A 25,480-nucleotide genomic window follows, 5' to 3' on the forward strand; every position below is an offset into this window, starting at 1 on the left:
CATATATGTGTATATATATATCTAAGTATGTTATTTGTGTGACATATGTTGAATACATGTGTATGTTGTTATATCTGACTTCTATTTCCTGGGTTTTCATTTGTGTAGATATCAATTTGTATTGATGCAGTTATAGGTATATGACATTTAAATGGGTATATTGGTATTTGCATAGGTGTATATATATTATTTTTCTATGTATATTGATCTATTTCTACATGTAACTGTATTTACATTTATGTGGAGATGTATTGCTATATATTTTTATTGATGCAGTTGCATGGATATTTATTGGTACAGTGATATTTGTATATAGATAGGTTTGGTTTATGTATCTATTTAGTGTTTAATATGTAATGTTTAGTCTATATGTAGACCAGTAGATTTTTATAGTTCTATATGTATTATACATATGTATTTAATTCTAATTAAACATGCATGGAGTAGTATAGTTGTATAACATTATGTGTTGAGTTCTTAGTGTAGGGCTATTTAGAGAAGGAACGCAAATTTTCATGTTTCTACATGGGCTATACACTTGTATATAATAAATTAAGTTGTTAAACACCTAAGTGATCTTTGTGTAGAGTGAGTTGTAGAGTTTGGCAATAAATTAAGTTTTTGTTAACTGAAGTTGATATTTGTATATTTTTGCATAGCATTGTTTTAGTAATGTAATAAATCCATTTTTAACATTAACTGAGATCTCTATAGTTCTGTATTGTCAGCATGGGTGTAGCAATTTTTAATAAATGACATTTTTCAACTGAAGTCAATGCTTGTGTAATTGTCGATCAGCAGTGCGGCTGTAACAGTCTGCAAGAAGCAGCATTTGTCAGCTGAGATGGGTGTTGTGTGATTTGTGCTATCCAAAGCAATGAGCAGATGTAAAGGTGATGATGCTGGGGGATTTTGGCCATGAAAATCTCCAGCCATGCCCAGCACATGCCTTGTGTGCACTCAGGCTGGGCAAGGAAGGTGCAGATTTGTGATGGCAGCAGAGCCACACATTTCCTAAGAACTCCTTGCAAAGCCTGCTGAGAAAACTCCGGGGCTTCACTGAGTGTAGAACTCCTGCTCTGTGGAGTTTCAGACCATTCAATTGATCTTTGGTTCTTCTATACAAACATACGTTAATATAAATATATTTATATATGTAGGTAGTACTTAGTCAGCTGGAACATACTTGATTGCGGAAACAGAAACGGATATTTCTAGCTTTATCTATAGAATCAGCAGAGTTGTACCATTCTGTAGCCATCTTTGACCTGAAATTGGTCATCGTATATAAGCATCGCAGTTGTAACATCTGTAATAAATTTCCCTTTGAAACTGCAATTGGCTTTGGGGCACTTCTCATTTCCATAGTGAGTGACCACATCAATGTTTTCCCAATATCTTCAGTGATCATTTAGCTTTGGTGAGTGTAGGACAGGCTATGGCACCCAATTCCTCACAGGTTTGTCAATCTGTGGGTAATAGAACCTGACTGAGGTTATTTGTCTGTGAGCTGTGGTCCACCTCTAGAACCCCCTCAGGCAGCACCCTGGCTGGGCAGGGGAGGGGAAAAAATGTAAGGGGATTAGGACATTTATTCTCTTTTCACACATATTTGAACTAAGCTGCAGCCTCAACTTAGTAAGGAAAAGGATAGATTTTCTTGAGTCATTCAGCATGGAATAAAATGGTGTAGGAATAGCAACAAACTAAGCTGTAGGAACAGTTCTTGGTCTTAACAGGACACTGGGTGCAAGAAAGCAGCACAATGTTAATGATTCACCTCTTAGGTAAAACCAAAACTGTTCATCGTGTAAAACTACCTGGTGATGGAAATAACCAATGGGCTGGGGCTGAAGTCTGGGAGTCAAACACTTGGAAAAAGAGACCTGGCAAAGCCAGGCCAAGGTGCAGGCAGGCATTTGTCTCAAGGCAAGAGGGAGCTTGTACTGCCAGCCCTGGCAGGGACTGCAGGCGAAGGAGCTGGCCGACAGCAGGGAGCAGCTCCTGCTGGCACTGCAAGGGCAGCACTGGCAGCACGCAGGAGGAGCGGGCACATTGCTGATGGACAACGGAGCTGTTCCTGAGCCGCCAACGGGACCCCTCCTGGTACTGCAGTTACAGCCTTATATACACAAGATCAGCAGCTCATCTCAACCTCAACCTCAGCAGCTCATCTCCTCTACCGAAGACATCAGCCCTGCAGCCCGTGTCTGTAAGGCTGCAGGAGATGTTGGGAGCTGCAGAGGTGCTCAGCTGGCATGTCTGCTGTTAACTCCCAGGAAAAATCCAAGAGACTTTGTTGGCGTCTCCGTTGGTGGGAACACAGCTTCATGAAGGGCACTGAATTTAGGAGTCTGACTTTTGAAACAAATTAATATCTTTGCTGAATCACTGTGATATTTGGCTTGGATGAATGATGAGAGTGAAGCTCACATTAGGAGAGGTTCACATATGTATGTGACATAGGAATAAAAAAAAAAAAAAGAAAAACCCCACAAAAATGCACTTTCTGACACTACTGTGAGCTGTCAACACTCTTTATCCCTACTTGTTTAACTGCTAGTAGAATAGAAAATTGCTTTCCCCAAACCAAATTCCATTTTAAGAGCAGTGTGAAATACCCAACTAAGACTTACAGAGAACAGGAGAATGGTTGTGATTTGTAAGCATGTATCTCAAAAGGACATGCTGATCAGTTTAATGTTTTCTCTGTGATCTTTTCCCAAAGCATGCAGTTTCCAACCCACTGCTGTCAGCAAGAATCTTTCCACTGACCTGAAATGAACAAGCTTTTCATCGTAATATGGGACACTTATGGATGGATATTTTTTAAAGATGTGACAGCCAGTCTGCCATGTGCCTGAGAGACAGGACTTCAAAGGAGGGGTGCAAAAAGTAATCCAAGCAGGAAGCCAAAGCCCAAGCAAAAAGAAGTCGTAGCTGAAGTCAGTGTTGAAATCAGAGTTTAAGTTATTGAAGTGATTGATTGTTCTCACAGCTCATCCTTATATACTGTTGCAGCCCCAAGCAGTTACAGCTCTCAAGCAGTCACATCCCCAAGCCAGAATTTCCCCCCAGTTACAGAATCAGCCTATTGTTTGCATTACGTGGCAGCCTTACAAAACCACATAGTTTCAAAAAACCTGATAGCTGCACATGAAGCTCTTTCCTTCATAGCTGTGGCTTCTTATTCCATGGTCTGCACACTACCAAGGCCAGAATATCTTGATCGACTCTGCAGTCTGTTCCACATCTCATTTGTTCTCCTTTATCTGTCCTGTCTTTTTTACGATTCTTCTGGTTTTTCTACTCTTCCTTCCAGTCAGAGACTTATAAGCAGACTTCAGATTGTTTCAGAAAATGCTTGACATGGTTTGACACTATTTGATTCTGCCTGTATTTAACAACACTCTTTAGACAGTACTAACTGTACCTCATGCTTTACCTTACATTATTTGCACAGACTTACTTAAAAATAAATGTGATAAAAATGCATGAAAACTTGTACAACTTGAAATTAAAGTTACTGAGTCATAGCCATTAAGTGTATAAAATGGGTTAATATTTGTAATATGTGTTTCTGTGTTTTTATTCTCAGCTCTAAGCTAAGTTTCTTTTTGATCTATATCTTGCTTCATTGCCTGCTCTGAAGTACAACATTCTCAGGCAGGTCTAGGGAATTCCTCAATGTAAACATTCTTTTTCTCTTTTAAAAACTGACTTTTTTTTCTTACCTGCAAATCATAGATCAAGTCAGGAGAGGATGTTTTAGCAGTATCCTTTACCTGCTTTACTCAACACTTCTCAGACTATGTAAGGATTACCATGTAACACGTGAAATGCAAGTTTGTCCATTCAGGCTTTACTCATCCTGCAGTTCTTGAGGCTTAGAGAGGGATTATCCATCAGTTCCTGAGGAAAGCAGTTCTTGACCATACCAAACCAAACAGTACCATCTAAAATCATGTTCTCCTGTGTGTTTGGCACGTCTGCTTCCACTGGCAGACATGAAATGAAAACTTTACGGGTTAAGTTTTGATAGAATTGAAGAGTTGTTTATATTGTTTAATGCTACCTTTGCCCATTCAGTCAGGATGGTAAGAGGAGCAACTTGGAGCTCCTGAGAGCATTCAGCTGTTTCTTGCAGCTTGCAGAATGAGTCATGAGGTAAGAGAGCTACATAGACAGGTACAACAGGCATTTGCTGCAGTTTGTAACTTAAGAACTCTGCTTACAATGATTTCCTGTTACATATGTTTTTAGGCTGTGTTTAATGTAACCTGCAAAGAAAACATGAATTATTGATTGTGTTGTAACATTGCTTGTGTTTCTCTATAGAGAAAAGAGAGCTGTCCTAGTTTGTGGGGAGTTTGTCTCCTCAAAAATTCTAAAGCAAAAATTCATTTGGGATGTATGTAAAATGTCTTAATGTAACAGTTTCAAATTCTTACTCTAATTTCTTTTCTTTAAACCGTAAAAATATTGATTGATAGATCAATTGATTGCTTGCAGAAACCCTTGAAATACTTTTCAGACTGGCTGAGAAATGACAAACACACTTTTCTGGAATGCTTGTACAAACACAGTTTCTGAGGCTGCTGTGAATGTGCAGGAGCTTTTCACAGATGTTGGACTCTTCCTATTGGGCACAGGCATTAGCAGAGAGGAATTAGCACACGGATGTTTTGACACCACCCTGTTTGCAGTAGTCTACAACTCGTGATTAACCCTGCTCCACTGGCATGTGCAGAAGCCTCCAGGTGGTGAGAAGAGACATCAGGCTCCTTGGCAGCGTTCCCAAAAAGGCCACAGGACAAATGGGAAGATCCCTCTCACTCACCCAGCCAGACTTTCCTACAGGCTCTGAATTCGAGGATTGCAGGGATCAATCCAACAGATCACCTGCACTTCTCCAAAGCCTGCAGCAGAGCTTTGCTGAGAATTCAGCACTGCCCAAAGTGCCCGGCGCTGACGCTGAGCGAGCCCTGCATGCGCTGCTGCCCCAACACCATCCAAGGCTGCCTGGCTGACACAGCAGGAGCTGGTCCCCACTGCTGGGGTTTATCCCGGCCCTGGAGGAGCTCTCAGGAGCCCTGAGAGGAGCACATGGCATTGAGCACGGGCTGCTGAACTTCCATGTCCTTGTTCGTGATGCTCTGGGACAGGCTCGGATCAATGGGCCGGAATGATCTGAGCAGGACAGACGCCGGTTTTATCCACACCTGGGGCAAACAGGACCGTAGGAAAAGTATCACTGGCAGCTATTCTTTGTTGGTCTTTTGGCCATTTTTATAGTGAGGAACTCATGTGTATCTGAGTTCAGCTTTATTTGACTGTGCAATTTCTGGGAGCACAAAAATTATTTTTCACAAACATAAGAAAATTGTATGATTGTAATTTTATGTGCACGATGCTAAATGTAAACAATCCTTATATTAGATAGCAGTGGCCTGCCTTCAAGAACCTATGACTTTGCATCTATTATTTCCCTGATTTTGTATCTTTCAGAGGAAGCAGTACACTTCATTTGAACCAAGATCTTCCTTACACTTAAGAGAAAAAATAAGTTGTGCGAGAGCTCTGCTAGCTGTGAATGCATGAAGCGAACAATTGTACTGAAATGGAAAGTGCACACTATTTAACTACACTTTAGGGAAAACGGCTGGTATATATGCTCATTTATGAAGGTAAGTATCAAAATTTGAGTTTTTCCTGTATTATATCAAATCCTCAAGAGGTTTTGTATTTTTCTCTGTATGCAGACAGTGACATCTCCTGTGTTAAGTGCTGGATTGGATAGCTTGGTTTGAGAGATGCCTTAACTTCATGGAACACACGGGTCTCAAGAGGGTGTCCGGGTGTCCCTGTGCTCTGGCACCAGCTGAGGTGTGGAGCACTTCCAGGGCTGCCTCCAGATGTGACGTGCTGAAGTTAAAGCAGTGACTTCTGCTAAGCAGCTGCTGCGACCTGACAAGGAACAACTTGGCCTAATATAATAAAAAGAGGCCTCTTCATTTCTTACTAAGACCCAGAGTCTGTTAAAACACGTTCTTCACCCTGCTGTGATCACTGAATCACAGGGTTAATTTCTACAACTATCCCACTTTGCTTCATACCTGCCAGCTCCATGAGCCATGATATCCTGCTGCTCAACTTCCTTGAGAAAAGATGGCATCTCTTTGGAACAGGGTTCTTCACTAACAGCTTGACTCAAAAGTTGCTCACTGATGTCTCTCTAATTCCCAGGTTATTTCAGATCTACACCTGCCTTTTAGGGATATACATTGGTGCTCCTTTGATTTCTTTGATTTCTCCTTTGCCTACCATTTTCAGGAATGAGCGAGAGCAAGCCATTCAACGTTGAAGGGAAGGACTTGTGTGTCCTACTTCATCAAGGGTCATTTAATTTGAAAAGTTTTACACTTGGATTTTCAACAGTGAATTGTCTTTGGACCAGACTTAAAAATCTCTCAGCACACTGCTGTTTTCAACATGCAAGTTTATACACTCCAAAATTGTCCCTTTCACTGAATGTTAGTAAAAACTTAAATGGGTGAAACGTCTTCCACTTAGTGTTCTTCCTTCATGAAAATTCCATATTGATCCAGAATAAAGTGCTTGATTTGGATACTCCTGAAAGCTCCATGCCTTCCTTCTCCTCTTCCTTCCTTCAATGTAAGGAATACCCACATTTCTTATGTCATGACATTCGTTGCCGGTGTGTTTGTTTGAAGATCATGCATTTAGTAATGTTATGTTAAAATCATCTGATATGGAATCACTTCCCAACTTTAAACCCCACATACTTAATTTTTGCCTCCAACTGCGCCACACCAAGATATTTTTTTCACCTACTAACACTCTTATCATTGACCTTTCTCCCTTGGATCACTAATTTGGTCAAATAAGACTAAAATGGAATGATACCTTGAAACATGGTGATCTAGTCAGCATATTTCATACTTTCCCATTTATTAGTTATCAAGACTTAATTCTGACATGTAATAAATTGTCCTTCAGCTTGAAGAGTCAGAGGACATGAATTCCATTGAAATTGGCGCAATAATTTTGTCTTCAGAATTCCTCATGAACTGTTTCAAGTTTGGATCAACAATTAATACATCAGTGACTCTATCAGACAGGGAAAATATGATGATGAGCAAGCAAATAATGGCTTGCTTAGGCACACAGCAGTCTGCAGTTTAAAAAGAGAATTTCCTTACGTTTTGTAAGTTTTGAAGAAACAAAGAGAGAATAAAAATCTTTAAATGTTTGGAAGTGTCATAGATAATTATGGAAGTGTTAATACGAGAATCTACAGAGTATTCTGCATAACGATACATGTAGTTGTGGAGGTTTTTTATTCATTCATGAGTATATTTGTGGATATAACAATGGGTAGAGGATTTTTTCTAACACTTTGCAGGAATATTTACATCTGATGTACATTCATGCTCTAAACTCTGTGTGCTGTGGAAAGAACACTAATGCTTAGATAGTATGGTTTCCTTCCACAAAACTCTTTTTTCCTAGTAATTTGCAACTTGTGCCTTGTTCTGCTTGGGTCACCAGAGCAGTGCCACTCTGTCTCCAGCTGAAAGTTGTCTTCCTCTTTCCTCTTCCGGTTCCAAAATCACCTAGAATTCCTGCCTCCCACAGCTCTGCCCACGGACAAATAAGTGCAGCACCAGCTCATTCTCTCGATAAATGTGCATTATTTGAGGCCATTCTGCAGAACCTATTGGAGATGTGTGGGCTGTGAAAGTATTCGTGGATTTCTGTATTTTCACACCTACATATTGTCAAAAATTTAATGCCTCTTCTGTGTAATGCAAAGTGTTTAAATTACAAGAAAGTTCAAAAAACGGCCCAATACATATCAAAAAGAATTTTAATTTGCCACAGTATTTTCTTCAAATGTGCAAAGCTTCATAGAAGAGGTACTGGGCTTCCACCTTCTACTGAAAAGTTTATTTCAATGGATAAACCTAGAGGCTTGAAGAAAAGAACGGATCAGATGGAAGCCCCTCCAAATACCATACAAGCCCCAATACGAGAAGGAGTTATCAACAGTGAAATTCCTTTATTGTTAAAGTTCAACACTAACTTCTTCCTACTTCTAAAACATCCTAAACTTCTTTGATCTAATCCTACATTTTTAACAATGAATCTACTCCTCAGTTCTATTGTAAGCTACTGTTCAATACTAACTTATATAACCCTAAACACCTAATCTGAAATTTGAAATAAAAATACAGAGGTCACTGATAATGAAGGCTGAAGCAGATCTGTGGTGCCAGAATTCCACTCATTGCTTATCATATTCAGATATTCTGCTCTGAATATGGGACAGCTTTTTGTGGAGGTACTGGCACCTGCTCTTCATTTCAGAGTAGCTGGGGCTACCCTGTGAAGGAGAAAGCAAAAGAAAATTAGGGCTTACAGACATTTCTGCAGAGTTTAGAATCTGATGTCCTTTGCTTTAAAAAAGCCTTGAGCCAGACTCAGCAGTAACCATGGCCCTGCAGGTCTGGTGTCACACATACCTGTTGTAACTGCTGATACTCTGTTAGGATTCGATGAAGCAACATCTACAAAAAGAAAAAAAAAGAAGAATGTTTCACTCCAATCATAAAATATAAACCTAGGTAAAACACTAAAAATACCCTCAGTTTGACTCTAGAGATTTTCTTCTCTGTGAGCCACCACTCTTCTGGGAGCTTTGCAAAAACAATCCCCAACTCCCAGCATCACCCAAGATCTGCAATTAAGCCTCTCAGTAGGGAACAGAAGGAGCACATGCTCCAAGACTCTGCTTGGGACACATCTCACCTTACTGTTTGTTTACAGACAGCTCAAACCAGGTTTTTTGGGCAGGGTCTTGCAAAAATCAGAACCACCCCAAGCTGTGTCTGAGCACATATGAGAGTTCTGCTGCTTCCTTTTGTCTGACTGAGCAGCTCCAGGGAATCCAAAACATTGCTGTGAAGAAGCAGAGCCTTCACGGTTTCATCTGTCTTTACCTGATGGTCTTCAGAGCCTGGAATGAGACACTTCCATTGCTCATGAAACTGTATGAAATTCTTGTTGATCTTGTCAATCTGAAAATGTAAATTCCTGTATTCTTCATACTCTGCATTGAAGTCATCCTTGTAGTGCTGGCGTTGCTCCAAGGAGACTATGGCGATGTATTTTCTAATGGAAAAAATTAGATCATTTTCCTGTGAGTGAACTCTAAGAGAACATTCTAATGTGTGCTTATTCCATAAAGCACATGTGTAGCTCTACACCAACCACATTGCAAATGTCAAACACAGACTCCCAAGGTTCTAGTTAGTTGCTTTGAGGCTGACTTTTCTATATGCAAGTTCATGAGCTTTAAGAGGATGTAGTCTGGTAACTCCAGAAATCTGCCACATTTCTATGACACTTAATTACTAATAGTTGACATTGGAGAGGTTTTCTTCATTAGCAAGTGGAGTACATTTAGAAAACACTGACACTCATTTCAAGTATCAACAAAGCAACAAAGACCACAACTTCAGGAAGAGCAGAAACACTGCTAAATTATATTCTCTTTCGATATAGGAAAAACTTTAAAATTTCCATTTACTTTTGAAAGTCCATCTGCAATACATTTTTGGCAGGGACTGCATTGATGGATTTGGTTGCAGAGAGTTGAACTTTTGAGTTACATTGATGTCTGCCTGTCTAACAACACAGTAGAGTTCATGGTAATATTAGATTCTTCTAGAGGACAGCAGTTACAAAACTGAGCCTTGAGGCGCTTGTAATACGGCAACAAAAACAAACTCTGTACTAGTGTGAAACTACAACTACAAAAAAACCCAAACCACATCAGCTCCTAAGGAGGGCAAAACTCATTAATGCTTAAAGCCACTGTTGGGAGAAAAATGTTCCTCATTCCCTTCTCGCTCAAGTCAACACAAGTGAGGTTTAAAAAGCTCATGATACAAATCCAAGATGAAGTGGCAATGAGAATATTAGACACCCCTTCCCAGCACTAACACACCAATGCTTCTGCTCCTCTGGGCCTGAGCACCTGGTTCTTTTGAATGACAAAAACTCCCACCACATAAAAATAAATCCTTCAGAGCATCCTGAGATCAATTGCTAATGCAGTAAATCTTCAACACATTGAAACTCAGTACCAAGACAGAGAGCAGATTGTGCTAGGGATGCATCCCAGGCCAGATGCACCTGACTGCTGTGCTGGTGTGTTCTGAAAACAAACAGATGTCTTTCAATGTCTTGGGAGGTACTAGAGAATAAAGAGCCTGGACTTCTGACATCTGCCCAGTGACACTTCCTAGCAAGAGTCCTAGCACAGGCCTCACTCAGCTGCTCCCCTGCAGGGCCAGCCTTGCCCTCAGCCTTCCCACGGAGCATCCCTGGCTGTATCCAATGGGACCCAGGGCCCTGCAGTGCCTGCTCCAAAGGCCACAGCTGCCCCAGAGCCCAAGGGCTGCAGGAGGCCTGGGTGCCCTTGCCAACATCACTGTTCTGACAGAAGCTGGCAGCCATTCCCAGTGTTTGATACCACACACACACACAAACACTTCTCCATCCCCTCCTGCACTGCAAATACAAGGAGGGGATGCAGCACCACTGCTGCAGCTGACCCTGAGCAACTGCACTGCGGGAAGGGAGGGCCAGTCCAGGCTGAACCCACCTCGGTGTTCATTTCAGATCTTAGCCTTGGAGATCCAGCAAAACCTTCTCAACATCATCCTTTCAAAACTGGGAAGAGGCTCACATGGCACCCCACTGCGAGTGTCAGTGCTTAACTACTATTTCACTCACCTCAGGTAGTCTGCTTGGGTGTTTGTTGCAGAGCATGTGGAGACAATGGAAGTATGTTTTCTTTGTCCTGCAGAAAAGCAGCATTTTGGCACAATTCATCAAGAGATCTTTTAAAAGCCAAACAATACTCACTGGGTGGCCTTGTAAAACTCATTTATAGCTGTGTTCTCACAGTAAATTACTCAGAAAAAGCTCCAAAAATCAATAATGGGCCACACACTGCTTTCTCTCAAGCAGCCAGTTCTGGGCTTTAGTAAGAAGGCATGGCTACTTTATTCTACTGCACTACCAGGTTGTAAAGCTCAGCTCAGCTCAGCTTCTCTGTTTTGAAGTCATGAGGTGGCATCTCCACAGCTATTCACGTCACGCAGCAGCAGATGCAGTTTCACAAAATGCAATAGCTTGAGATAGACAGAGGGGGAGAGAGAGAGACCAACATGGTGTTTCTAACAAGAAATAGAGAAAAAAGCTGGAGTTCTTTTCATGCCATGTTTTCATGGCCATTTCCTTGTCCATTCCAGAGGCCTAAAGTTCAGATGAAACAAACTTTGGATGTAAAATTTCTGCACTCTTGTCAGCAGGATAGTCACAGTATGTTCCATACAACTTGTAAGAATAGCTTTGCTGTGAGCATTTAATTTCCAAAAGTGTGTTTGCTCTCATGGCTCAGTCATGACAAAAGCTGCAGCCTAAGCCCACTGATACACAGTCCAGATTTTTCCTTCACCAACTGTACTGAATTTTGTGGCTCCTGAAGAACAATGCTCACGTGTTTTTAGATTCAAGCAAGAATCTTGCTGTAGAGACTGTGTGTAAGGAAAAGACAGCTTACATCCCTTCCAGCCCAAGATCTAAGAACATCTGTGACCATCTGTACCTGCGGGTACTCAAATCTTGAGCAATATAAAGGTGGCACCTCCAGAGCCACTTGGGCACCCCTAGCACCAACAAGACCAAGGGTGAAGAAAGACTGGCTGGACCACAGAGAATCCATGTGGTGGTGCTATCTTCATATTAATGTTTCCCTCTTCTCTACACCCCGCCTTTTCTCTTATTCCTTTCTATCTCTCTAGTTTGCATTTACTGTTGATAACATTTGTACAATTGAAAAGGATGTCACTTGTTGCCTAATTCAGGCAGAAGCTTCTCTTAATAACCAAATCTTTACACCACAATTCTCCAGGGAGCAGTTAAGAAAAGCAGCATATTAATACCTTCATCGAAATCCAAAGGATGTGACTGCTTCAGCCTTCCCAATTCATTTTTCTTCCCCTTTGAACTGGGCATCTCCATCTGCACCCTGGCAGGCTCTGGGACACTAGAACTCTGGAACTTGTCATTCTGGTGCACCTCAGGGGTGCAGGAGGAAATGGAGCCAACCCTTGGAGACATGTTCTGAGTACGACTGGCAATGGAAGGCAGCACCCAGGAAGAAGAGAGACCTTCAGCTGCTGGCTGGATGTGACTGGTGAACTGCTGGTGACCAATTCGCCTCTTCTTGCTCATCACAGGACTGGTAAAGTCAGAAGCCAGAGGCCGTTTCTGCAACAGAACAAAATAATTTGTTCATTAATCTATGATCAGGATCAGGATTTGCTCCCATTTGTAAAAAAGCAGCATTGCTGGAGTGGCAATGGTTAAAACCACATCTTTCTTAACTAAAAAGAGCATTCAAACCAGGAAATGGTGCAGGTAAATGCATCCTCTATCTCATTCCTACTTTCTCATCCAGACTTCAAGTTTATAGTTAAAAAGCTTTGGGACAAACACACTCCCTTCAGCAGCTCTATCAAAGGCTCCCCTAAATGGGGAGGTCCAGTTGTTTTATTCTAACTCCCAGTTCATGCTTGTACACAGCTCTTGCTGTCACACACCCACATGATTTTCTAAAGAGTCTGCTTTAGCTGTCTACCTGTTAAAGACAAGATTAGTACTTTACTGACATAACCCAGAACTACAGGGTGTGGTGGTTGGTTGTGAATTCTCATCAGGATGATGAAAACAGACATCAGTCACATGTCAGGAAAATCTTGTTCTTTTAGGTGCAGTTGCCTTCACTCCAGCAGCCACTCCACTTTTTAAACTCAAAAGCTGATGGCTAAAATATTCTTGAATTATACAAGAGACTTTCACAAGTGGTGATTTATGAGCTCTTCCTTTTTCTTCACTACACTTCCACCATTTCTCAGCTCCTCCCAAGGTCTTTCTCAAAGGTGCTGGCTCACAGCCCTCAACACACGACCACAAGCTCCCCACTCCCACAGCAAACTTCAGGACTGAGGATGGAGTAGAACAGGACAGCCATGCTGTTCCCAGGCAGAGCAGAGGAGGAGAGAAATCAAGGCAGAGGAGGGCGTGAGGGAATATCACAATTCTATAGATCCTGTGCTGGTCCTGCCATATGGATAATCTAGATGTGGAGTAAACAATGAGATTGAAAGCCAGAGAGAGGGAAAAGGGAGTGAGAGGGCCCCATCTGCCCCACCCTGGTGCAGCCTCTCATGTACAGTAATCTTTTGACACAGTTTTGTCATGCATGCAGAGCCAGCCCTTTGAGTCCTTCTGCAGGGAATGAGTTGAGAGTGGGGACTGAACTCAAGTCTCCAGGCAGAGCAGAAAGTTTGCTCAGGACAGTGCTGCTCCACCCCTGCAGGATCCTCTCTTCTGATCACAACCTTCCTGCCAAAGCAGTCAGAATGCCTGAGGCAGAACATGCTTTGGCCTGGTTCTGCACATGCACATCACAGCTTTTACACCATCAGCAGAGGGACAATCCTTAATACACAACAGAGAATGTTAAAAATGCAGCAAATACCTGAGCAGGTCTTGCTGGAGCGTCTGTCTCAGAAGGTCCCGGGGATGGCGCTTGGCTGGTGCTGGTGGGGTTCTGAGATGGAGCCGATTTGCTGTGAGGATGGTCCAACATTTCAGGTTACAAGGCCTAAATATCAACTGTCACAGTTCTTTTGTTACAGGTTAAACAGACATTCAGTGTCAGGACCCAATGAAACAGCATGAAGCTGATTTGAGGGAGCTTTAGGCTGGATATCAGGAAAACATTCTTGCCCCAGAGAGCACTCAAGCACTGGAACAGGCTCTTGTGGCCCGTGGTCACTGTAGCAGGAGCTCAAGAAGCATTTGGGCAACAGTCTTGGGCACAGGGTGTGATTCTTGTGGTGTCCTATGCAGGGCCAGGGAAGTTGGACACCAGGATCTGGATGCGTTTCTGCTGACTCAGCATATTCTAACAACTGAGGCTTCCATCTCCCAGGGTGTTTTTTCTGAAAAGGCTCTTCTCCTTCTTCTAAAGACTGAACTTACCTAGCAAGTATTAACTTCAAATTCTCCCTATCCATTTCAGTGTAGCCAGGCCAATCAGTCTGAAGGGTTTGAAAGAGATGTTCCTTCAGACTGAGGAATTATCCTTTAGATTCAGGTTGGCTACCTACAGGCAGACATTTAAGAAAACAAACCTTTATTATGGTTGCTAAATGCAAACTAGAGAAATCCAACTGGTTCCTGCAGAGTCCTTCTATGAGAAGGTCGTGCACATGTCTTGCTCTATTCCTTTGACAATAAATGAGGCTCATATCTTCCTCAAGTCAAATACAAAATCCACTCAAAAAGCTAAAACGACATAGTAAAACTTCAAGTCCACTGATATGAAAAGTGATGGTTTAGACTTCATCACCTGACACCTGCTGAGAGTCCCTGCTGAGGTGCAGACAGGAAAAGTCTCCATCAATTTGATCGCTATAACACATTAAATAACTCATCAACACACCACCATCATCTCTCAAAAACTGGCCTTTTTCTTTCTTGGAAAACATAATAAACACTAATATTGCTCTGGTGGTCTCTGTTGATGTCTGTCTCTCCTCAGCTTAAAAAAAAATGCAGAAGTAACAAAGTTCCTCAGAATCATGAATTCATATCTTAAATGCAGAACTAAGGTTGTGTTGGAAAGGGAAGCAAGTCTGTGAATCCATTTAATAAGCAACTCTGTGCATCCATTTGAATTATCCGCCCTGGATGTTGTTCATAGCTAAAAGGAAATATTCTGACCTGATCTATTAATGTTTGAATAATTCAGCAACAGCTATGGGAAACAGGCAATATTTTAAAAGGAAAGTTTCTTATTTAAACAGTGGAGGAAAAAATGAAAATTAAGGATCAAAGAACAACGTGGTGGAAAAACATTGCTGGAACAAACTTCACAATCTCACCTGCTGGAGGATCTTGCCAAGGGTACCCTTGTCCTTTTGCATGACTCCATCTCTCTGCAAGCGGGCAAGCAGCTCTGGCTTCTTGTACGTCCTCAGAGCAAGTAAATGAATCACCCTGTCCCTGTAGGGTCGGCGATAAACAGCAGTGCAAGGATTCTCTTCACTCTCTGCAGGCTTCATGGGCATTGCTTTCTTCTTCTCTGGTGCAGGATGTCAAATGTTTGGTTGGGCTCTTATGATGTCTGCTTGTTTTCCCAAAGGAAACAAAAACAGAAAAATAAATGTCATAAAAGGAGTTTGGGAGAAGGCAAGCAAGTTGATTTAAAATGTAATGGAATTCTTGGGGACAGAGCTGAACTTGCATATCCTTGTGGATCACTTTGAGGTCAGAATATTCTCTGATTCTGTGACAAAGCCCAATACCTAACTGGCACTACATGGAGCATGTTGCAAGGGCACCCTCTACCCTACCAGCAACCAGACCTGGCTTACCTGAGTTTCTCTGTGCCAGTCCAAAGCAAAATTGCCAGCCCCAGCTCCACAATTGTCTCGCTACTGGCACACGTCAATCCCAAATACTGAATGTAAAATATTCCCTTTGGATCTATGCAAACTCTCACCAAGAATCACAGAAATCATCATTCACATGTGAAACAGCACATCCCTAATGAGAAATTTGTGGGTCTTTTCTCCAAAAAGACACGACACTGTCGCCTTAAAATGCTCTGCACAAAGCTGAGGCAGAGCAAGAGCTGCACTTTGAGTGAGTGACCATCACTGAGCCTCCATGCAGCCAAGAGTTCAAGTAGAAAGCCATCCTTTCCCAATTGCTGGAATTTATAGGCCTGGGCTTCCCTTGAAATCAAATGCCTGAGTACAATTGAATTGGCCAGAGCTCAGCTGACAAACCAGGTGAGAGTGGTTCCCAAAAAGATCACAAAGTTTGGGCAGCACGCGAGGCTGGGATTTATTTGGTACTAAGGAAGCACATGCTGGAGTGAACTCCAAGAAGAATTTCAACTGGAAAAGCTGAATTTTGACTCTAACAGACACCAAAACCCTTTCTGTTTTGCTCAGCTCTATTTGCAATTCCTTGCATAGGTGTGAAATGGTAAATTTACCCCAGGTTACTCAGATGTAACAACATTTGAATTCCTGGGCTGAACTCATCATTTAGTACAGAATGTGCCACATTGGAGCTCAAAAGTCACTACAATGTCTATTGGCATAAGCATACTTTTTAACAAAAACAACCTACTGCCATCCAACTGCTTCATTCTGAAGGTAAAATTGGCTGACAGTGAAGTTAAAAAGCTATTCATCTGAAATTTGCCTGAACTTTTAATGCAATAGATGTATCACTTGCAAAGATCTGCAAAAGAAATATTCGACAGTCTTCTAGAAATCCCTCAATATTTTGCTTGTGAGACCGTTCATTCTTTACCCACATTGCTGTCATTGGCACAAATGCTGCCTCAGTACAATTCCACTAATATTTCTGTTTCAATCATCTGTAGTAGCAGAGCTTAGGACGGGGACAAGGCATGAAGGGGAACGGGGAGTCACCTGAACTTTCAATCCTTTTATGTCAGCTTCATGAATGAGTTTGCTCTAAGAGCATCCGTGCATTTATAAAAGAATGGGAACAAATCGTGTAAGGTACCAAACACATCAACTTGGATTACCTATGCAGCTTTTCATTGCTTGTTTAGCCTACATTTTCTCCTGGTTAATGAATTTAAATAACATTGTAATTAAATATTTAATTAATCCTAAGCATTGTATTCATCTTAACCATTGTAATTTTCTGCCTTCCAAAGTAGGTTGCTACGTGTCTTTTGGCAATCTGTTGTCAGAGTTGGATTGTTCGATCTCCAAAACTTTTCATTTTGCTCAACTAACCCTGATAACATTCGATAAACAAAGCCTGATGGCTTCAAAGTCTGGACACTGAAATCTAAACTTCATGACCTCCAAGAACACTTTGCAGTGACCAGAAGATATAGAAGAAACTAATAAAGATATTTCAGCCTCACAGCTCAATAAAACTTGTCTGGGAAAAAATTAAAACCAGACTGAAAAACAGGGACTAATTTGAATGAGGAGGGAGATACCAATATCCCATACAAGAGAAAATACTTATTAATTAATGAGTAGAATATATCATTTAGAACCAAAGGGCAGGAATTTCTATGTTTACTGAAAATGAATCAGTAAGTGGAAATGCTTAGAAAGTGGCATGTATATGGCTGGAGTTCTCCACTATGCACCAGAGTTGGCAAAAAAATAAAATAATACTACTGATACTAAAACAATTACTGTTCCTGGGTTTCATTTATCCTTATATTTTTGGCGACCCTGGTATAAATACGGAACAATGAGGAGTGCACTCATTTTGACCAAGAGCCATTCCCAGAGCATGAATTGACTGAATGTCACAGCACGGGGAATCTCTGAGTTCCCCTGGCAGCTGCTCAGTGCCATCCCTGTGAGTCGCTTCCCCCGGGGCGGCTCCTCAAAGGGGCCCGTGGGGCACCACTGGGGCCCAGCCCTGCCCAGCCGGTCCCGCAGGGTCAGCAGCGCCTGGCACCAGCACCATGGCCAAGCCCCCACCCAGTGCCGACCCCCAGAGCCCCACGCCCGCCCCTCATCTCTTGGTCCTGGGACCTCTGGGTCACCCTGACGGGCAGCGCAGCGGCCGTGGGGGCTCTGCGGGATGCAGTGCAGTTTGGGGCCCTGCGGAGCACAGTGGATCCTGACCAGGCCCGCAGCTCCGCCATCCCGCTCTGCCTCGGCTGCTCCCGCTGCCACACAGCCACTGATCCTGTAGCAAAATCTGGAAAATGTGCAATATTTGCTAGGAAAATATGTGCTCTTTGTTGTTTGGCCTTTCTGGCTTTCAAGGCTCATTAACAAAAACCAGACATTTTCTCCATGAAACAAGAAGTAGCCAACAAGCCCTAAGTGATGGCCAGGCCTTGGAAAGGCAGAATCCTTGTTGCCTGAATTGCCTTATTAATGTGTAGGGCTTGATAGGCTTCAGTGGCCTCAGACCTAGGGGAGGTTAGCTAGGCTTGGGAAGATGAATGCACCTCGAATGGTGGACACAAAGAATGCAGAATTGCACAAGGATATTTGGCAGAACCCCCAAGTCAAGATCCAAATGAATCAAGCCAATGCAGCAACTGTGATGAATCAGCTCTGGTTGGGTAAAAGGTCATTCCAACAGGGGCAGACCATGGTCACCTCACCGACTCAAGAAATCTCTCACTAAGAAAAAAGAAAGACTGAGCATGCAGAGTAATTAGCATGAGAAGCAAGAAGATCTGTACCCAACAGGAGACAGAAGAATAATTATGAAGAGAACTCGGTAACCTGCAGTCAATGAACATGAATAGCTTTGCTGGCTAAAATGCATAAGTACTAAAATGTTCTGGTACTTGTGGTGCTGGCTTTGTGAATTTATCACTGAGCCCCCACCCCTTTCTGCACAGAACTGTAAGTATTTACCTCCACTCAGGTGTGGATCAGCCTCTTGAGCAATGGGTGTGAGATCCAAGCAATCTGGAGCAGCACTCGCTAAAGGCTCTGACACCTCCGCTCTCGCTGCAGCCGCGGAAGGGTCTGACCGGTCCTGCCGTGTGCTGGTGACAATGGCCACGTGTCCTTGGAAACGGGGAGTTCCATGTTCCAGGTTGGGTGGGATGTCACTGAGGAGCCGGATGAGACACACCCGGGACAGATGGAATTCCCAATAGGCACACCTGGGAATGCCCTGCCCTGTCCCATGACTGACTCAGCTCATTTCCAAGTGCAGGAAGGGGCACTCCGGCAACTCCAGTTGCTGCAGCTGTACAAACCAGGGCTAATGAAGTGTTTCTGCACAAAAGTGCTGTACTTGGCTGTCCCTGAGGTGAAGGTGTAGCTTAACACCTCTCACTAGGGCAGCAAGGTGAAGCCCTCTCAGCACTGGTCGATCCTGTGATTTTTTCAAAGCAGCCCAACTTCCCTACAGCAAACACAATATAGCCTGGGAAGCTCTCCTGGGTCACAAAGCAGGAGAAATTCCCCTGGTGGGTCAATCCTGTTGTTGGCTGCTCAGTCTGCGATGTTCTTATGACTGAGAAACATTAAAACACAAAACAACACACTTTTGAGTCAATATTAATATAGGAGGTAATCTCAGCTCTGGTCTCTAACTGGAAGATTCCAGGGGCAGATACTGAAAAATGACAACCCCGCATAGGGTGAAAGTGGTTTTATAAGTCTGGAAAATTAGTATGATTGATAGGAATTCCCAAGTAGAAGCATGATAATGAGGAAATTTCTTCCTTTTCAGTTCCACCTCTTCTGGAGCCCCTCTTTCTTGCTACTAGGTGTACTAGCTGTACAGGCTATACCTACTTTATGAGAAAGTACCTTGAGAACTATTTTCACCCTGGTTCACAGAGGAGCTAAGATAGGATAGGAGCCTTTGGAATGTGTTTTGTCTTTCTGCCTATCAGGGGAGGAAAAGTCCTGAAGCTGCCTAGGAATTATGTAACCATACAACAACAGTGTACACATATATGAATATATATGAAGGAAATAAAAAAGCAAAACTAATTTTGGCATCAGAAGAACACCCTTCTCCAATTCCTAACCATACTAAAACCCCTATAAATGAGACTTTCCATTTGAAAAAAAACACTGAAAGTTAATGTAGCACTTGTTCACAGGATTACAAGGAAGGGAACTTCCCAATGGGGTTGAGGTTTGGGGGATACAGTTTTTTTACTAAGTCCCACTCAGAACTTAAACTAGAGTGCCATCCTGAAATGATCATCACCACCTCCTGAACTGCCTCCATGGAATAACTGCAGGGATCAGAGATGCCAGTCTGGAGAGAGGCTCAGCTGGCTTCAAATATGGATGCTGCCCAAAGGGAAAAGAACAAAAACAATGGAACCATTACTTTGCAAACTCAGTGCCTCACAAGATCAAGAGGGATTCCTTGGTTCCCAGAAATAGGCAGAAATAGAACTGACAGGACCATCTTCACCTCTTCCTTCATGGCCTTGCTATCACAGGCCAATACGGCCCACAGTCCCACTAGTCCATTCAAGGTGTCTTCAGCAGCCGCAGCAGCAGAAGGCACAGCTCAGAAAACATCAGGCAGCACTTCCCATTCCCTGTGTGGGCATGGCAGCGGGGCCAGGACTGCCAGGGCCAGGGCGAGTGGAGAGCACGGGCAGCACCGATCCCGACGAGCCACTGCTCTGACACTGCCAGCGGGACCCCCACTGGGACGAGGGGTCGGGAGGTGCCACTGAGCACTGAGATGGTTTTGGCAGCGCAGCAAGGCAGCTCAGGTGCCTGCCTGAGCCTTGAGTAGGCAGCAGCCAGCTCGGCCAGCAGCACCACATGGCCAGAGAGCTGCTGTGCTTCAGACTCACAGCGACGGCCACCCAGCAGGACAATTTCCACGTCAGAACTTCAGAGAGCTTTCCTCTTACCTTGGTGGATCCCAGGGAAATCTTTTGGACACTGTGATGCAGGATCAGCTTGTACAAGATTCTGATGACTCCACTCACAATGAACTCAGCCCAACCAGAGCCTGAGCAATCCCTGTGGGAACAGCTGAGGATTCCATTGCAGCTGAGAGGACAGGACCACTGCCTGTGAATGGACAATTCCTGTGAAGTCCTAAAGGCCTCAACAACAAGCCAAAGCTGACCTCCAGATGAACCTTCCAACCAAATATTACATTTACATTTACTCATTAACAAAATATTCACAATCATTACCAGTACATATATAAATTTGCTTGTTAGTGAAACAGGTTTTTACCTTTCTACACTTAGAAGCCAGATAAAGCCACAAAAACAGATCTCTCTATCTGGTTGTGTTTGAAGTTATATGGTGAAAGTAAACTGTCTTAGTTCCTCCCTGAGCCCTGGCCAAGAGGAGGATGAAACCAGATGTTCCCGCACTAGAAATTATGGTGGCGTGTTTATTCAACAGTATAAAATCTGGGCCCTCTCACAGCAAAGCTGACGGCTTTGCCTGTGGGTTGGCAAATTACAAAGGAATTCCCATTTACTGGGAGTGCCTCTGCAATCCTTTGCTGTGACAGGGGCTCCCCAGGTGACGTGTCAGGACAATGGTCAAGTATTCGGCTAACTGGTGATGTATCTTTCTTAGTCCCTACGGACGATTTTTGCAGTAATAATGCAGTGCATTGCATAGCTTATCCTTTTGTATTTCTTTGCTGCTTTGCACTTCAGTAAATGACACATTCTGTAAATTGGTGTGGGTCCCTTGGTGCTGACCCTGACTGCTGGCAAAAGAGCAATCCATTCCCTTCAGAGCTGGACTTGGTGGAGGCACAAAATTTTGGCCAGGGGATGATGCAGACACACACAAGATGGCGGCTGGGGGCTGAGGCAGACACACACAAGATGGCGGCTGGGGCTGAGGCAGACACACACAAGATGGCGGCCGGGGCTGAGGCAGACACACACAAGATGGTGGCCCGGGCTGAGGCTGTCCCTCCCCGGGAGCTGTGCAGCTCCTGCTGGCCCAGCCTCGGCCCCAGAGCAGTGCAGGGCGGGCAGAGCCCCCCCAGTCAGCCCTCTGTTTAAATGGACATTAACAGACACCCGGGGGACAGACACAGTGTGGCACCTCTGGTCTGCACGCACAAACATACACCAGGCAGTTTGTAACCTCGGCTGGCAGTATTTTGATGTCAAGACAATTCAAATAGGTGAAAATAGGAAGAAACTCCAGGGTTGAAAGATTTTAAAATTAAACCGTTTTTTAAGGCTAGTTTTTTTATCCCTTTTTTTTCTTTATCCCCAAAAGAGGGCCAAAAGATTTTCCCGTGCAGGTGGATTTCATTTAGCATAAAGAAGCATCACAGCTGTTTCCTCCATGCTGCAGTCATAGCGACTGTGAGGTCATGGAGATGGAGATGGGATCTACTTGAAGCCGACTGTGCAATGGGTGCTCACCTGGAACGTGTAGCCCTCAGATAGCTACTATTTAGAACACTATGAAGACTCTGTGAAACTGAAGTACAAACCAGAATTGCAGCAGGAAGTCCATTGTGGTTTATTGTTCAAGTTGAGCATAGGTTTTGTGTTCAGCAGACTCACAGGCAGGGACTTCTTGGGCCGCTTGTCTGGCGCCCATTATTTTGAGTAGAGGATTGCAGGAATAAAAGAAAAGGAGCCCATCAACTACTGAAGAGAAACAGTCACTGAAAGGAAGCAGTGGGTGAAGAAATGTGAGGGGGGAAAAGGCAAAAAACATGAGGTGCCAAGTGTGAGAAATGTGAGTGGAAGTAGGAGAGGAGTGGGAGGGAAGAAAAGGGTAGGAAACCTGAGTGGAAAAAGGTGAGAAACGTAGGGGGAAAAAGTGGAAGGAAATGTGAGGGGTATAGAATGATAAACTTTAGTGACAAAGAGAGAGAAACAGGCAGAAAATGTGAGGGGAACATTGTGAGAATCCTGAGGGAGAAAAAGCGAGAAACCTGAGGGCAGAAAAAGGCAGAAAACATGAGTGAAAAAAGGGCACAGAATGGGAGAGAGAATGTGTAAAGAACATGAGAGGAAAGAATGATAAATGTGAATGGAAAAGTGTGAGAAATGTGAGAAGAAAAGGCTGGGAAACATGAGGGGAAAAGTGAGAAACGTGAGGAGAAAACTTTGAGAAACATGACTGAGAAAAGAGAGAAAGATGAGGGCACAAAAAGGCAGGATACGAGATAGAAAAATTGTGAGAAACATGAGGGAAGAAACATAACAGGAAACGAGTGGGACGGTTTGGAAATGTGAGACGAAAAGTGTTCGGAAAGTGAGCTGAAAAGGTGGGGGAAATGAGTAAAATTTGGAAGGAAACAGCACCTGAAAACTGAGAATTGGGAGTGGGAACAGGTGGAAATGTGAGAGGGAAAAGGAAAGTAAATATGAAGAGAGAAAAGGGCAGAGGAGAAGGCAGTATTGGCATAACAGCTGCAATAATTCCTAACACATTCCCCCATACATTTGTCTGTTTGGACAAGCCCAGGGCTTCTCTGTATGTACGTCTCTACCTCTGCCTTTCTTCCTATTTGGAAGCAGTCAAACAGGCAGGATTTGCCCACCTGCAGGAGCTGTTCCAAGCTGGGAACGTGACTGGCAGTGCTGATTTCCAGAGGCTTCAGTGTCCCAGGTGAAGGCAAGGCAGGAGCAGTTGAAAGGTGCTGGCGCTGCTGCTGCTCTGTGCCAGAGAGCCCCGGCTGGGCAGGGCAGGGCACGGCGCCCACTGCGCTGCGGGCTCTTTCTGCTGCCACAGCTGGGCACACCTGGGAACAGGTTATGACCACCTGTGGAAAAACCACAGGGTTTTTGAGGGCTGCCTTGCTCTGCACACACCCAGGGCACCTGCAGCACAGAGAACTTTGGGCCCCAAAAACATAAACCAGAGGGGAACTGCTGGAAAAGATTTCATTTTCACCTTTCAATAGAAGTTATTACAGTGCAAGTTACCCAGCGGGGCCCGATCCCCACTGCCAGCTCAGGGTGAGAAAGGAGGCATTTCTTTATTTCAGTGCTGGCTGCATGGGGAAGCACTTTTCTAAGACGTGCTCACTGAGAAATATCAGCTACTAGTTTGTAACCATGCAACTAAGACACACTCATTACTTTGCTGAAACTCACAGGCTCAACATTCCCCCAAATTATTTGATATATTTCAATCACTTCTCAGAAGTTATTAACAGGAGATTAGGGGTCTATTGAGGGTCTCTCGTGGTCATTTTGGGGAACATTCTCCTCTGATGGTCAAGAACCTCCTCAAACCACTTTCTTCCCCTTGAATGCATTCCAGCTACCTCCTTAGGAGGACCATGCTCTTTCTTCTCAAGGCTAAGATAGCCACTTGCACACATTCATCACTGCACTGAAGGAAGACATGGCTCAACACTGTCTGTTAAAGCTAAAGGAGTTCATGATTTGTTACAGTTAAACATTTTCTTACCCCCTCTTTCTCTGGGAATTGCACACAAGCATTCTGTCAATGCACCTTGCAAATGCTTTTGCAGACTGAAACCACTTTGGGTCTTACCTTCAGAAATTAAAAATTGCCTACTGAAACGCTTCTGCTCCCTTCCAAATCAGCTCACTACTCAAGCACAAGCCTCAGGCTCATTCTCGATTCCCTCTGCGAGAAAGGAGGTAATATTTTGCTGCAGCCGAAAAGTTATTAGAAAAAAGGATGGAAGTTGTTGCTTCTAGGTGTTGTTATTTATGGTTTGGATTGGTTCTAGTCAATTTGTAGGGTGCTACTGTGAGCTGAGAGTGGGGCAAGGATGAACACCAGACCAAAAAGAAAGTAGGATGAACGGGGAAGGGACAGACATAAAAGAAGGCGGACAGGAGAGAACACAAGTTCTTACATATGAAGCCGTAGGAAAGGGGACAGGGATCGTCCCCAGCTGGGAAAGGCAAGAAAAAGAAGTATTTTGTTGGAGTATGTGTATGTTCTGCTTTCAGGGGAGGGACACACACACCTGGCTCTGCTGAATCTCTACTAAGGAGCTTTTTCTCTTTTGCTTTGTTGAGTTTGTCCCCATTTAATTTTATCCAAGAGTTGGTTCATTTCTGATATCTCTTTCCCAGCAGCTCAGAGCTGCATTGCCCAGTGCTTGCTGTGCACCAGAGAGCACAAAGCAGGCTGGCCTGGTGCCCCTGATTATTTCTGCAAAACACTCTGCATTTCACACCTTTGCTCAGGCTCAGAGCACAACTGCGGGATTGCAGGCGCTTCCTGCCAGAGCTGTGTGAGGCACTGTCTCCTGCAGCTCTGAGCTGACAAGCTGTCAGTGCCTCCCGCTGGCCTCGGTTCCCTGGCACAAGTGCCGTGCCTGAAGGACGCTGGCCTGCGCTGGAGCCTGTGGAGCAGCCCGGCTCCCTCCCGCTGTGCCCAGAGTGCTGCACACGCTGCTGACCTTGCCCAGGAGGTGCAGGGCAGCCGGCAGAAGAGCAGCAATCCTCAGCCAGGCCACCAGCCCTGGGCTGCTGTTTGCCTTTCTCTCCTCCTGGGCAGACTCCAGACGGCCAATGCCAGCAGTCTGTGCTGTGCCCAGCACGGCTGCGCTTCCCCTCGGGACCAGCCAGCTGCCAGTTTGGCTCTGAGAGCAGAGGATTCTCCCGCTGCCAGGAGGAGGCACCCAGGGCCGGGCTGCTGCCTCTTGCAGCTACAAGGGCCTCCTTCCATCCTGCCTCTGCCCAGTCACGGCTGAAGGCCTGAACCTGCACAAGGTGTTTTGGCTGCCCCACTCCTTTGGCCTTGGCATCAAAGTCCAGTGCCCTTTCTGTCTCAAAAAAGAAACACCATGGCTGGAGAAAACCTGGCCAGTAGGCCAAATTCCAAAGGCAGTGTGTTCTGGAGAGGATGAGTAAAGA

General features: G+C 44.1%; 1 protein-coding gene across 2 annotated transcripts; it reads right to left on the bottom strand.

Moving 5' to 3' along the window:
• Positions 1–7,874: 7,874 nt before the first annotated feature.
• LOC130266701 (RNA polymerase II elongation factor ELL2-like) lies at positions 7,875–18,676 on the bottom strand. Of its 2 annotated transcripts, XM_056515964.1 has the most exons (8): positions 18,561–18,676; positions 15,051–15,295; positions 13,640–13,730; positions 12,039–12,366; positions 10,825–10,891; positions 9,024–9,195; positions 8,547–8,591; positions 8,066–8,407 (listed from the first exon to the last, which is right to left on the bottom strand). In XM_056515964.1, the coding sequence occupies exons 2-8, from the start codon at positions 15,098–15,100 to the stop codon at positions 8,309–8,311; spliced, it is 852 nt and encodes a 283-aa protein (XP_056371939.1). In that variant the 5' UTR covers positions 15,101–15,295; positions 18,561–18,676; the 3' UTR covers positions 8,066–8,308. The 2 variants fall into 2 exon arrangements, with proteins under 2 accessions (XP_056371940.1, XP_056371939.1); XM_056515965.1 differs by having other exon boundaries at positions 7,875–8,591; positions 15,051–15,292.
• Positions 18,677–25,480: the final 6,804 nt, after the last annotated feature.

This window comes from Oenanthe melanoleuca, unplaced genomic scaffold (assembly GCF_029582105.1).
Source record: "Oenanthe melanoleuca isolate GR-GAL-2019-014 unplaced genomic scaffold, OMel1.0 S156, whole genome shotgun sequence".
Classification (NCBI taxonomy): domain Eukaryota; kingdom Metazoa; phylum Chordata; class Aves; order Passeriformes; family Muscicapidae; genus Oenanthe; species Oenanthe melanoleuca.